The sequence below is a fragment of the Triticum urartu genome, chromosome 4A, assembly GCF_056163025.1.
Source record: "Triticum urartu cultivar PI428250 chromosome 4A, HENAU_Tu73, whole genome shotgun sequence".
In the NCBI taxonomy this organism is placed as follows: Eukaryota; Viridiplantae; Streptophyta; class Magnoliopsida; order Poales; family Poaceae; genus Triticum; species Triticum urartu.
The window spans coordinates 42073206-42087034 of NC_141876.1; the positions used below are offsets into that span (position 1 = coordinate 42073206).

At 44.8% G+C, this 13829-nt stretch overlaps 2 protein-coding genes and 1 pseudogene across 3 annotated transcripts; all 3 read right to left on the reverse strand.

Moving 5' to 3' along the window:
* Window positions 1-1032: 1032 nt before the first annotated feature.
* Window positions 1033-2951, reverse strand: LOC147974669 (uncharacterized). Its single transcript, XM_087520108.1, has 6 exons — window positions 2163-2951; window positions 1915-2082; window positions 1820-1855; window positions 1607-1696; window positions 1461-1525; window positions 1033-1387 (listed from the first exon to the last, which is right to left on the reverse strand). The coding sequence occupies exons 1-6, from the start codon at window positions 2949-2951 to the stop codon at window positions 1033-1035; spliced, it is 1503 nt and encodes a 500-aa protein (XP_087376234.1).
* Window positions 2952-5905: 2954 nt separating this feature from the next.
* Window positions 5906-6879, reverse strand: LOC147974670 (uncharacterized). The gene has a single exon (XM_087519533.1). The coding sequence runs from the start codon at window positions 6834-6836 to the stop codon at window positions 6378-6380; it is 459 nt and encodes a 152-aa protein (XP_087375659.1). The 5' UTR covers window positions 6837-6879; the 3' UTR covers window positions 5906-6377.
* A 1758-nt stretch (window positions 6880-8637) lies between these two features.
* On the reverse strand, window positions 8638-13297 carry LOC125550511 (serine carboxypeptidase-like 13; annotated as a pseudogene). The gene is made up of 14 exons (XR_015600220.1): window positions 12793-13297; window positions 12567-12712; window positions 12408-12484; window positions 12171-12308; window positions 12001-12103; window positions 11038-11075; window positions 10827-10928; window positions 10650-10730; window positions 10412-10568; window positions 10229-10320; window positions 9489-9607; window positions 9284-9397; window positions 9122-9167; window positions 8638-9034 (listed from the first exon to the last, which is right to left on the reverse strand). The product of XR_015600220.1 is annotated as a serine carboxypeptidase-like 13 (transcript).
* Between the last annotated feature and the right edge of the window lie 532 nt (window positions 13298-13829).

Here is a 13829-nt window from a genome sequence, read left to right on the forward strand (position 1 = left end):
CAACATCGCGCCCTCAGAATTGCCAGCATAGACATGCCCATGATCAGGAAAACAGGATCATCATGCAATACATGAGCCAGTCTTAGAGGCAAGACTAGGAATATATTTTACCGTTTAGTATACCACACGTGCACATGAGTTTCCCTCCGAGCCTCGTGGATATTGCAGACTCGAGAATCATTGCAGTTATAGCATGGAAGCTAAACATTCATTACAAACTTTGGAGATACAAAATAACTATTATTACTGCCTCTAGGGCATATCTCCTACAGAATCAGATCCTCACCCCCTCCATGCGCGCTGCTGCACAAACGGAGGTCAGAGGCTTTGTCAAGCCGGAGTCCGAGTTATAGCAGGCATATGGAGTCGGAGGCTTTGTCAAGCAATGCCCAGCGCCGTAACCAGCCCGTCGGTTTTAACCCGGTGCAGGACCGGATACGTCAAGAGGACGAACGGGTGGCTCAGCTGGCGGCTCAGCTGACGGCTCATCAAGACTTCCCAGATTACCCGACGACTTCTGTTGAGGCAGGAGTGGCCACCAGAACCGGCGGCGTTCCTTGTTTGCTGCCGGCTTTGCGCAATGTGCGTTTACCTAAGGATTTCAAGGGACCCTGCAAGGTGCCAAATTATATAGCCGACTTACAGCCCGGGGCATGGATCGAAAGCTATGAGATGGCCATGGAACTGTTGGAGGTCAGTGACGCGGCAATGGCTAAGTACTTCACCATGATGTTGGATGGAATGGCCTGAACGTGGTTAAAGGATTTACCGCCCAATTCTATTAGCTCATGGGCGGAGTTAAAGGCCCGGTTCATTCAGAACTTCAAGGACACTTGCAAGCAATCTATGTCGATTGTGGATTTAACTAATTGTAAGCAGGAGGAGGGTGAATCTACCACTCATTGGGTGCGCCGGGTCAAGGAGATAATATATTCGTCTGACAAGATGGATGCCGTCTCTGCAGTCCTCATGTTAGAGAAGAATTGCCGCTGTGCACTTGGCTTATGTAACTAGAGACAATCTCTCCAATGCTCAGATGAGTGTAGTCAGTGACGTCCAGCTTGGCCTTTTGGCGCTCCAAAATTCCTCCTTGGCAGAGCACTTGGCAAGAATAGTGGGCCGTCCCGGTTCAACAAACTGAGTCTTAAGAATCTCAAATTCCGGATCAACTATCTTGGTCGGGCCAGGATTCTCCGGGTTATCAGATCCCTCAAGAGTTTGTTCAGCGGGCGGATCAGAAGTTGGTGCCGGAACGTCATAAGCCGGTTCAGACGGCGGCTCATGTGTGGAGGTGTCAGGAGCAGCTGTGCCAAGCTCCGGTTCAATCGTGACAGGATCTTTGGCCGGCTTATTTTTCTTCGTCCTCTTGCTGGGCTTCACTTGTACGCTATGAGTAAATCGGAAAGGTTAGTACAAAAACATGAGTAAGGTAAGCATGAAGATAAATAAGTTGACATTACCCTGGAGCAGTTTTGAAAGCCGGCATGTTGGATTGCATGGATTCTCCAGAGGTAGGTGAAGTGTCCTGATAGTTTGAGTCAGATGAATTAAGGGGTTGACGAATTAAACCCGCCAAAGGTAAAGAAGAGCGTAAGCCAGAGATAACCTCAGCACGGCGCTTCCTTATTACATTAGGTAAGCCGGAGGAGAGCTCCGCGTCTTTGCTGGTCCGGGTCTGCCTCCGGCTCTCATAAATCTGTCGCTTCAAAAGAAATTGAGGATCTTGGTAAGCTAAAGGATGTGAAAATCTTACTTTCCGGGTCACTCTTTGGATTTTCCGCCGCGGCAAAGGCTCGGAGTCGGAGGAAATTATAGTTACCTCTTCCTCAACTGCTTGGCCGTTTCCCGTGTCCTCCTGAAAGGAATTAATGTCAGTAAGGTAATGGTAAAGGAGTCAGGGGAGTTAAGGATTACCTCTTCTTCATCGTCGGTGGTGTCATCCAGCTTAAGTAAGTCAGAAGTACTTGGCTTCTTCTTCCGTTGGGTCCCTGTTTTGGCAGCCTTTCTCTCGGCTCTCTTGGCCGCTCTGGCTCGTTTGGCAGCCTCATGGTCATATTTGACCTTCCAGAAGTCGTCATTTGCCTATGAATAATGTTAAAAGGCTATGAGTAAAAGCAAGGCATTCCACGATAAAGGTATAATTGTTGAGGTTGATGACTTACTGCAGGAGCCGGGTTATTCTTGCAGAATGGAAGTAAGCCGAAGGCATTACTAACTACTGAGCCCTCCTTCAATAGAGATTGGGTCATAGCTTCAACCATGTCATCAGGAAGGTCATCAGGACTATGACGCAGCAGGTCATCCTTTTCACCTGAATAAGTGCACATTAAGCCGGGACGGCGGCTTAATGGAATCACCCACCAGGAGATCCAGACCCGGACTAAGTCAACGCCGTCTAAGCCATTCCCCAAGAGAGCCTTGATTTTCTTTATGGTGGGGGCGAGTGGCAGACGTTCAATAGCAGATAACTTGTCCGGCAGCGGGTGGTTGGATTCAAGATGCAGAGCGCGAAAGCCGGACATCGGGTTTTCATTAGCCAGAGAAGTGTCCTGGCAATAGAACCACGTCTGGTTCCAATCCTTTGGGTGGCTTGGCGGTTCAGCGTATGGGAAAAGGCAGTCTCTCCGCCGCTGGATTGAGATGCCGCCAAGTTCCAGACTGGGTCCGTTGGCACGTTCATTCTGCCGGTTTAAGTAAAACAATTCTCTGAACAAAAGTAAGTTGGGTTCTTCTCCAAGGTACACCCAGTAGAAGACCTGGAAGTTGCAAATATTTGACACAGAATTGGGCCCGATGTCTTGAGGTCTAAGGTCAAAAAATTGTAGAACATCCCTAAAGAATTTTGAACCGGGTGGAGCAAAGCCCCGGCTCATATGATCAGTAAAAATGACCACTTCCCCTTCCTTGGGTTGAGGTTTCTCCTCTGACGGGTTAGGAGCACGATAAGACATGACCTCCTTCTTGGGCAGATAGCCAGTCTTCACAAATTAAGACAAGGTGCTTTCGGTAACAATGGACCTGACCTAGTTACAGGTCACAGGAGCTTTGGGAGCCTTGGGTGCCATTGTGCAAGTAGAAGCCTATGACCAAATAAAAATTTCCGGTTCAACTTTAACCCGGAGGAGAACATTTTTAAAGTTTATTCAAGATGGCGGCTTAAGAAGGGGCCTAATGACATATGGCTAATTGTGTTTTTGATATTTAAGCCGCTACGAGTATCAGAAGCAGTTAAGTTATCTTAAGTCGCTGGAAGCAAGCAAGGCTGACAATCAGTGTTGTCTTCTTAAACCGGCTACATGGACTACCGTGGTTAAACAGATCTAACAGATGCAGTTTTTGGGCTAAGTATGGAACAAACAGGTTTCACAAATTGCAGCTATTATTTTGGATCAAATGGCCGTTCTGAAAAGAAAATTTCTAGACCTAAAGCTAGTGCAGATAAGTTCATACGCTCGAAGAAAGCCTCTGAACAAAGGAAAAGGGATCTATTTGCATTCGAAATGGGTGCGAAACAGCCACTGCAGTAGTTCTACACTATCTGACGATCAGAAAAAGGCGTCGGAGGTGAAATCTATCAAGAGTTCATGACGGACGGTGATGAACGCCGACGAACTCGAAAAGTATTAATGCAGATCTGAGGTACAGGAGGAAAGAGACTTACAGTTGCGGAGTTGCAGCGGAAGTTCGTTGCGTCTTTCTGGTCAAGTCAGGTCGATGCAGCGGCCCGAGTTGGAGAAGACGAGGAGATCCGCGGCGGCGGCGGCGGCGGAGCTCGAGCGGCAGAGAAACGGTGAGAGGAGGAAGACGACCGAAAGGGGAGAATGGGAAAGACCTAGGTCATGCCTATTTATAAGGAAGGGATGACCGTGAAGGCGCGAGAAACGAGGAGGCCAGGCATCATTATCCAACGACTCCGACGCCTCGGTTTTCGAGATAGTCAGTAAAAGCAAAGATCCGTTAAAGATATGACAGAATAAAATAGGAATTTAATGGAAGATGACATCACGGCGGGTTTTCACGGATCCAGAAGATGATGTCATGGTGGGTTATAACCTTTACACAAACAAGAAGACGGAAGGCTTTTCATTTAAGGTATTTTAAGATTGACATGAACCGATTCAAATCAATCTAGGGCCTAATGTCGGGGATATAACAATTTGTGTGAGCCGCCATGGAGGGGCCGGGTTACGCAAAGAAGGATGCATCAGAAGAAGCCCAAGACCAAGCATGAAGATGGCGGTTCAATAAAGGGTCTAAAGCCCACAGGCGACTTAAGGCCCGTAGTGGTAAACCGCCGTAATAGCATGACTTGTATCATAAGGTAGAATTAACTAGTCACCGAGCCGGATACTGTTTATGAGCCGGCCGGGACTCTATAGGCCGCAAGGCGTAAACCTGTGTATATAAGGGGACGACCCGCTGGCGGCTCAGGGCAAGAAACATCTCATCGAGAGCCGGGCATAGCGTATCTCGCTCCCTGGTTATCGAAAGCTCAGCAATACCAACCCAACTAGATGTAGGCTTTACCTTCACCGTAAGGGGCCGAACTAGTATAAAAGCCCTCTTGTGTCCCTTGTCCCGTTAACCCCTTTAAGCTTCCTAGTTGCGATGGCTCCATGACTAAGTCCTTGCAAGAGGACATCTGACGTGACAATTCCACGACAGCGTCCAACGAGACCCGGCCAAGCGGGGCCGCATCGTGTCGCCGCTGCTGATGTGGGGCAAGGCCTTAGACCTGCTCACCCGCTGGCTGAAGCCTAGGGTGGACTTCAACTGTGTGGTCCCCGTCTCCAGCACCGCGTAGCAACACTAAAACGAACGGGGCCGGCACCACGCTTGCCTCCCTGGACTTGGCTAGGGGCCTGGTGCCGCAACTCGTCGCCACGTTCGCCGGGCTGGAGGCGCCCGTGTGGATGGACAGTGCCGAGAGGTCGAGCGCTGGAGCACGCGGCGGTTCTTATTGCATTTATTTGTTTTTATTTCTTCTTTATCGATTTTCATCGGTTTCCTTCTGTTATACACATGTCAACCTTTTCCAATACCCATTCAACAATTTTTGTATACATCAGAAACATATTATATATACACGCTGGAATTTTGTAAATAAATACTACCTCTGTAAACTAATATAAGACCGTTTAGATCACTAAAGTAGTGATCTAAACACTCTTATATTTGTTAACGGAGGGAGTATTAAACATTTTTTGAAAACTTATATTTTCTTGTGTTTACCTTTTTTCATACACATTGTACATTCTTGGTATATATCTAATACATGTTTAAGATTTTCAAGATAAAATATTAATATTCTTTTGAATACATGTTCAACATTTTTCAATACACGGTGATATTTTTAATGGAATTAAAAAAATCCACATACATTTTTTGTATACATCAGGAACATTTTTGTATACATGTTTAACAATTTTTAAATACATAATCAACTTTTTATAAATATATTTTTTGATCTCCACTTTTTCGTGTATGTTGTATATTATTTGTATACATCGGGAACATTTTGTTATACATGTTTACTTTTTTAAATACATGATCAACGTTTTTTTCATACACATCGTGTATCTTTTGTATATATTGTTTGTATAAATGAAAAAAAAATTCGATACACATTTAACATTTTTCAAATTCTTGATTAACATTATTCAAATACTTGATTTTTTTTAAATGCTTGATTAGCATGTCTTAATTACATGATCAACTTTTTTCGTACAAATTGTATTTTTTTCGTACATGAGAAACATTTTCTATATACACAGTTAACATTTTTCAAATGCTTGGTTAAGAGTATTTCAAATATTTTATAATTATTTTTCTGTAATATATAGGTTTAGAATATTTGGAAGTAGAAACAAAATTTAAAAATAGCAAAAAATACAAAATAGTGAGAAAACCAGAAGAAAAAAAAACAAGACAGTGGCCTCCCGCGCACTGGGCGGGCCCATTTAAGGAGATGGCTGACGCGAGTGCACCCTACGTCTCGCGCGCGAATTCCTTAAAAAATAAAAAACATCTTGCGCGAGACAAACCTTGGCGCTAAGCAAAAGAAGGCTAATCAGCCGCTATCAAACCGTCGTTGAATGGAGAAAACCGGATACACTGCCTGGAGTCCGAGAGAAAAGAGAGTCGCCGAAGATGTCCGCCCGGCCAGCGAGGTTGGCGCAACCTGTTCTTTAATGGCAACGGTCAAGAAAGCCGACAGCCTTAAAATATTATTGATAATCCTCAAGGCTGGAAAAAGAATAAAAACTCCATAGTTTCTCACTACTTGACACGCAGCAAGTGAGGGTAGCACTCAGAATTAGACGCATGAGGCCGCCAACTATATTCAAGCACACCGGCATCTATGCCGTCGGCGCGCGTTAAGCGGCCGCGACAGCGCCGAGCCTGCGCGCGGTCCTGGCCGTGGACCCGACGGCGCAGCTCCTGCTCCTTGGGCCCAGCACATGCGCCGCGGCGCCGTCGTCGAGCCCGAAATCGCACGGGCGGTCCTCGTCGATCCTCCCGATGGCCACGCTTTGGCTCCGCGGCCCGACGCCGGCGGGCCTGGGCGGCTTCGGTCCGGCGCGCGAGGCGGCCCTGATGAGCTCCCGCACGTCGGCGTCGTCTTCGCCGCCGCCCGCTGAGTGGTGGAAGTGGAACCCGTGGCTCCGGCTCCGGGACACGGCCGCCATGCCCACCGGCCCGCGTCCCGCCACGCAGGCCGCCATCTGGCTCACGTAGAGGTCGCGCGCGCGGACCAGCGCGCGGAACGGCGCCCGCACGCACCGCCCCAGCATGGCCAGCGCGCGCACGCCCCTGCTCGCCGCCGCCGCCGACATATCTGATCAATGGCAACGCCTTGCCGTTTCTTAGCGCCTGGGAGACGTCGTACGAATTGCAGTGCTTGTGCTTGTCGCTGGGGCTATATATATGAAGGGGTCGGCAACTCGTTGTGGGCGAAGTGACGTGACGCGTCGTGGGTGGATGGCTGGTTGCGGAGCACGGGAGGTCTGACTCGCTCTCGCTTGGTCATCCGTTTCGGTGCGGGACTCCGGTTGGGTTTGGCCGGTTCAAATCGGACGTGCTCTGTCTGGCACGTCTATGTGGACGTCGCGTTGATGAGTCCAGCCACGATGAATGCTCATCTACTGAAAGTCAAGATGAACTTTGGGCACGTCCGAATTTTCAACTCCTGTAATGCAACTCCTGTATTTTAATATATAGGCAGTACAAGCTGCCAATTCTTTAAAGAAAAGGAAGATGAACTTAGGACGTCTCCATCTCAAAATAAATGTCTCAATTTTATACTAAATTTAGTATAAATATGTATTAAAGTTAAGACACTTATTTTGGAATAGAGGGAATATCATACATGAGTTGGTCTAAAATCCCGGTATCAACTGTGTATTAGTTTGACATGCTGCTTCTTGATCATTGGAAATGTTTTGACCGAAAGACTAGGCTATCTATAACCTATTGACCTATGGGTTGGTCGGTTATTTTAACAGTATTACTGCGTTCGAGACTCTGTGATCGTCGGAAGCAATCCAAGTTTATGGTAGCACTCACTGATTTTTATTAGATGATGCCGCGCGGTGTTGCTGCCGGAATTGATTGCAATATATTTTAATGAGATTTGATCTGACTCACTTGGTCATTCATTTGGATTTGGCCGGTTCAAATCGGACGTGCTCCACGTTGATGAGTCCAGCAACAATGAATGAATGTTCATCAAATGGACGTCAAGATGAACTTAGGGCGTATCATACTCCATTTCAAAATATAGTGCACTCGTGTTTCCTGAGATTCAACTTTGATCATAAATTTAACCACCAACTGACAACTGCATCAACAACACCATCACCGTCATCACGTCGTCATGCTGACGAAACTCTCCATCGACACTTTGCTGGATCAAGAGTTCGAGAGACGTCATCGAGCTGAACGTGTGCAGAACTCGGAGATGCCGTACGTTCGGTGCTTGATCGGTTGGATCGCGAAGACGTTCGACTACATCAACCGCGTTAAGCTAATGCTTCCGCTTTCGGTCTATGAGAGTACGTGGACACACTCTTCCCTCTCGTTGCTATGCATCTCCTAGATAGATCTTGCGTGATTGTAGGAATTTTTTTTAAAATTGCATGCTACGTTCCCCAACAGAACCGTAGACCACCTAGCGACGACTACAAGCACTGGAGCGAGCCGAAGACACACCACCGTCATTGCCCCTCCCTCACCGGAGCCGAGCAAACCTTATTGTAATAGACAGTTGGGAAGTCGTCGTGTTAAGGCCCAATAGGACCAACGCACCTAAACAGCAACCACCACTGATGAAGAGAAGTGTAGATCGGAAGGATACAATCTAAAGACGCATGAACACACACGAACGAAGACCAGATCCAAATGGATCCTTCGAAGACAAACACCAACCGAATCCCGTGAGATCCGCCAAAAACACATCTCCATGCGCCCTTCGATAGCGCTAGACGCACCATCATAACGGAGGCTAGGTGGGGAGAACCTTATTCCAACTTGAGGTAGCCGCCGCCGTCTCATCTTCCTGAGCAGGACACAAACCCTGAACAGACACCAAAAAAACACCTAAAAACGGAGTAGGAGCCCTCCCGCCGGCAAGGACCGCGCCGCTGACCGATACATGCCTGCGTTAGATGGCTTCCGCGGTCCGAACAATGTTGTCTGGATGTATGCGGGAGGTTTGAGGGTCGCCGTTGGAGATGCCCTAACACAATTCTCCCATTTAATTCACATTCAAAGTTGATCGGATAAATCTGGCCTTGATGGATTGTTTTCTCTCCCACACTAAATCTTTCTAGGAAGAGTAAATAAAGTTCATTTAAAATCATTATTGTGTTCATCTTTTCATGTGTAGATGAAGAAATGCATAAAAATGATATGTGTTAATACATAAAATAAAGTGGTCAGGGTATATGCATCAGAGAGGCTCATTGTCCAACCACCTTTGAGCCATGGCAAAACATTCTTTAGGCCGGTACTCTGGAGCAGTATGACCAGCACCCTGTACAAATAATGAATGATGACCTTTACCATGTTAGAACATGTATGGTTCCCCATGGACATGATTTGGAAAGGAAAACAAAATCACCTTCACTGTGGCAAATGTCATATTGTTTATGTATTCTATGGCAAATCTACAAAAAAGAAAAGATGCATCCCATGTCAATAAGAGTGGGGAGAAAGCGAACACACAAGGTATGTGCCATGAAGTTTTTCTTATATTTGAAATAGGGAGGTAGAAAGACTTAACCCAGCAGCCTGCCCACTAAGATGCCATGCTCTCCAGTCATCAACGATGGAAAAGTTCAAGGATCTTATCCATGCTTGTGTTCCAAGAAATGGTGCCGCGAGATCATGGTCTCCGCTGCGCTCACGGGTAGTTTTAATTATGAGGTGCGAAGGAACATTTTGAGCCAATGTGACTAAGTAAACTTTTTCTCATGCCTTGTTTTTACCTGTACACAAGTGCACGATAACCTCTCGTAGTGAGGTTGAGATGGTATGGTATACTGCTCGGTATCTCATATGTGTAGGGGGGCCCTATGTTGCATTGTATCCAGTCACTGGTTGTTCCCTATTGCCAAATTAACTTTCATCAATAGTGTTCCAAATGATGTGGATTGGAAAAAGAATTCCAGGTGTGCTCCTACATGGTACCTATTAAGCTAAAAAGACAACTTAAAATCTCAACTTTGCACCTAGTTCTGTTTTGGTATGAAAACTTTGAAATCATCTAAAGAGAACCATACACTTTAGAATTAATAAATTGTGTACACTCGGAAAAACAAAATGAAAATAAAGGCTTGGACAAAGTTTTCAGTTGCCAATCCTCTCCTTTTAAACCGGTTGCCCTCACCTTCACCTCCCACTGTTAGCAAACGTGTGTATTGTATATATGTCGCAACCACCCAAGTGACACTAGCTTTATTGGATGTCATGTTAGTGCAAACCACTTGATGTCAATGGATGTTATAAAAGTGTCTGGCGTATTTAGATGTTTAAAAACGAGTAAATATAGAGTTGACGCAAAGTCCATGATTCAAAAGGTGATGGTTTTCTTTACTTTTTTCTACTTCTACAACATTTTTTACCCTACCATGTCTAATTTTATATCTAAAGAAGTGCAAACTACATAATGATACCTTTGGATGCATACTCTATGAAATAAGTTTCATGCAACAGACATAGTGTGTACCTCCTTGATCCCAAGAGCTTTTCTAGTCATGTTGTTGTTCATCCAAAAGTAAGCCAGATAGTAACCATATGTTTGCAATTTAGAAAATAATTCTAGGTAAGTTTGTGCTATGAGAACAACATCATGTGACATTTTTCACATTCAATTCGTATATCAAATGACACCCCATGGATGAAGAGAGACTGACAAAACAATCTACAGTTGGACGAGTAGGTGGCTTGTTTAACTGGGTAGATTCTTCCAACAAAAACTTTCTTCTTGAAGCACCGTCTATGGTCTTTGACGCAACAACATCACATTTTTTGTACAAGATGTGTTCAATTGAAATTTCAGAAATGAGCTGTGATAGAAGGGAAGTGCATTAGATGATGTTGGCAATACCATACTAGTTCATAACAATAGACCAATACATGAATCTTACATTATTGATAGTATGCAACACTTCAACACACATTTCATTCACGGGGTTAACATAATCTCCTTTGCAATTCTTCACCGCACTCTTCACAAAAGGAAACCATGCTACAACTTCTTAGATCAAAGCATACTGCAAAAAATTATCACATGATATTGTTGAAGTGTTCAAATGTGGCATCACCTCATATATTTGATCAGATATTATCCCAAAGCCATGAGAACTTGGAATTTTGTAATTTTCATCAAACTTTGGATCTGTTATAGGGTTGCCAACCATATATCCCTAAAAAAATTGCATTAACATGGCAACAGAATAAATGCATGGTCTCGCACTCTTTTGCATTATATTGTGGTTGCCGATGTAAATGTTCAAAGGATAGCTAATAACTTGCCTTGAGATTGATGACAGGTTGCTGCCTCAGGTCAATTCCTGGAGAATATTATAATCAAGAGGTAAGTCCACATTACCTCCTCAACTCTTGGTGAAATTCCAAATGACCCTCCTCGGTTCATATGACAACTCTAGAAAAATGTTTTGAATGTAACCCCCAACAGGTTTTACCGGTTTTGTCATATGTGCCGGACAAGACATCATTACCATGATATCAGCCCTCTCTCCTTTGTCCATGTTAGAATTTGAGGCAACAACATAAAATGTTACTTTATCCTAAAAAGTGTGCAAACAGTTCCAAATTCAAACAACCGAGTTTTATCATTTTTTTATTTTCTAAATTGTTTGGGATTTCATCCAAACTTTAAGGTATAAATCTTGAACAATATATCTTTGTAAAATTTTGTCTAACTGAGCTTAAATTTTAGTAAATGGCTTAGAGAATTATGTATGATTTTCTGCAGTTTCAGAATGGTTTGAAATTTTGGCCAAAAATTGGGGTGCCATTTTAATATATATTTTTCATCAACTATTTGTGAAAAATGATTTGAACCATTGGCCCGGATGAATTATTTTTCTCTTTTGTAAATTAAAACTTATAGATCATATGCAATATTTTCCAGAAGTTTCAATAATGTTAGTTTCTTTATAAAAACAAATGGAAAGGGAAGATGCTGTGACGATCAAGATGTGGCTTCCATGTAGGCAACACCAATGGAAACTGGAGGAGGGTTACAGTGTGGAGCATATTTTTGATGTTTCTTCACATAAAGTTAGTAATGTGGCCTCAGTCAAGAGTTGAGGAGGAGGGCCATAGGAACTTATCTCTAGAATCAAATCCAGATCTTTATGAATCGAAATTTTGAACAAAAACATATGATTTTGTAGTTCCTTTCGAACCACTGGTCATAATACTTTCAGGAATGCGCATAGATGTGCAATGCTCTAAAGAGCTAATAATTACCTTCTGAAATGCCCTGTACAATAACTGGAATCACCTTTCCAGCATATGAATCTCCACCAATGTAGAAAGGATTTGAGAGGTATTGCGGATGATCCGTGAACCACTACATAACCATGCATAGAGCGGCCAATAATCAACGCTTGGAAGTTCTCCATGCAAAACAGTATGACGGTACGGCATCAGCGGCCAATAAACAATATTTGGACTTGCGAAGATGATGAGTAGTCTCCAACATCGTAGCCTTTGGGATCACGAGCGTATGAGAAACCTGAACCGACCGGTGAATCCAACAAGAGTATGTTTGCCATCTGATCGAGAATTATCGTGAGTAAACCATAAAACTGATCAAGAAGAAAATTGATTACGACGAACATCTCAGCGACATGAATGATCATCAATAATCTCACCTTTGTCCATGAATATGGGTTATATATCAACTCCGGCAAACCGCCACTATACGGTGCCAACACAAACTTGAGAGGACCTACGGTGCAAAACAATGGCGGATAGATGTATATGAGCAGCAACTAGTACGCATGTCAGAAAGTGGAAACCGATTAACTGACCAATTTCAAAGGCCAGGCCCATGATGACCGAGCAGCGGGGCCCGCCGGTGAGCCACAGGAGCAGAGGGTCGGTGCCGGGGCTCCTCTCCGACTCGACGAAGTAGTAGAAGAGTTCTGCCCCGGTCTCCTCGTCCACGCCCACGTACCTGCATCACACGGCCACTCCGGCCATGAGTCCGGCGCCATTTCAACCAATCTTAGTTGTGGGGGTACGCACCTAGCTTACCCGGTTTCGAGGTTGAAAGGCAGAGGGCCATCGAATCCTGGCAGGTGGGTGACCACCGTCAACGCCGCCGCCGACGCCGGGCGTGACGGCGGCAGGAGCAGGAGGACAGGAACGAGATGCAGCAGCAGCAGCGACAAGAAGTGGCATTGGCCGGCGGTACGCACCCGGAGAAGCTTCAGGGACATTCTCTCTCTCTCTCTCTCTCTCTCTCTCTCTCTCTCTCTCTCTTCTCCTTTCTTTGGGCCTCTGGGCACGTAGCCGTACCTGTACTGCTGTCTGCTGCTCAAATCAATATGGATGCGTGGAAGGTATTGTCACGTGAAAATGGTTGGCATGTCACCTTCTTTTCGAAAAGGAAAGCTCGCCTACTCACTAGTTGACGTCGACAGGAGAATGTTTTCTCGACCGGAATACTCCTATATACTAACATGTAGAGATGAAAAAACAGTACATATATACGCCACGGAGAAAGGGTGAACCAGGATATTCAAGCTCACTGTGGACAAATCAGAATTCAGCTTCTTACGAACCGGGCTAGTGCCCTTTTTGTCAGTCACATAATGGAAATGCAAGATTTTGTCCAAGTACAGGGAACAGGGAAAGGAAAGAACGAATCCCCATTGCACAGACACAAAGTACTTCCTCCGACTGAAAATGTAAGACCGTTTTTTACATTATTATAGTGTCAGAAATGATCTTATATTGTGAGAAGGAGGGAGTAACTATCTTAAGGGGCATCTCTAACTGAATTTAACTTCTTAAACGCCTTTTCAAACTTTAACTTATTTTTTAATTGAAAAAAAAACTTCTAGAATCCGATGAGTTTAAAAAACATGGGCCTAGGTCTCGTCCTATTTTTGCCAATTATGACAACTTTCATCTTAACTTTGCTTTTTAGCTCCGAGCGAGCTTGTATCGTATCGCAGACTTTTCGCATATTTGCTTAATAAGATGATGGCATGCATCATTATGATGAAGAGGACGGGGATAATCCTTCGTTTCTAAAAAAAAAAATATGCCCCCCGCGCCCTATTCCG

Coding starts and splice junctions, on each gene's coding strand:
- LOC147974670 (XM_087519533.1), bottom strand. CDS start 6,836: ATGTCGGCGGCGGCGGCGAGCAGGGGCGTGCGCGCGCTGGCCATGCTG.
- LOC147974669 (XM_087520108.1), bottom strand. CDS start 2,951: ATGTCTTATCGTGCTCCTAACCCGTCAGAGGAGAAACCTCAACCCAAG. Junction 1,526..1,606: donor TAAGGAAGCGCCGTGCTGAG/GTTATCTCTGGC, acceptor TCAAACTATCAG/GACACTTCACCTACCTCTGG. Junction 1,388..1,460: donor GCTTTCAAAACTGCTCCAGG/GTAATGTCAACT, acceptor ATTTACTCATAG/CGTACAAGTGAAGCCCAGCA.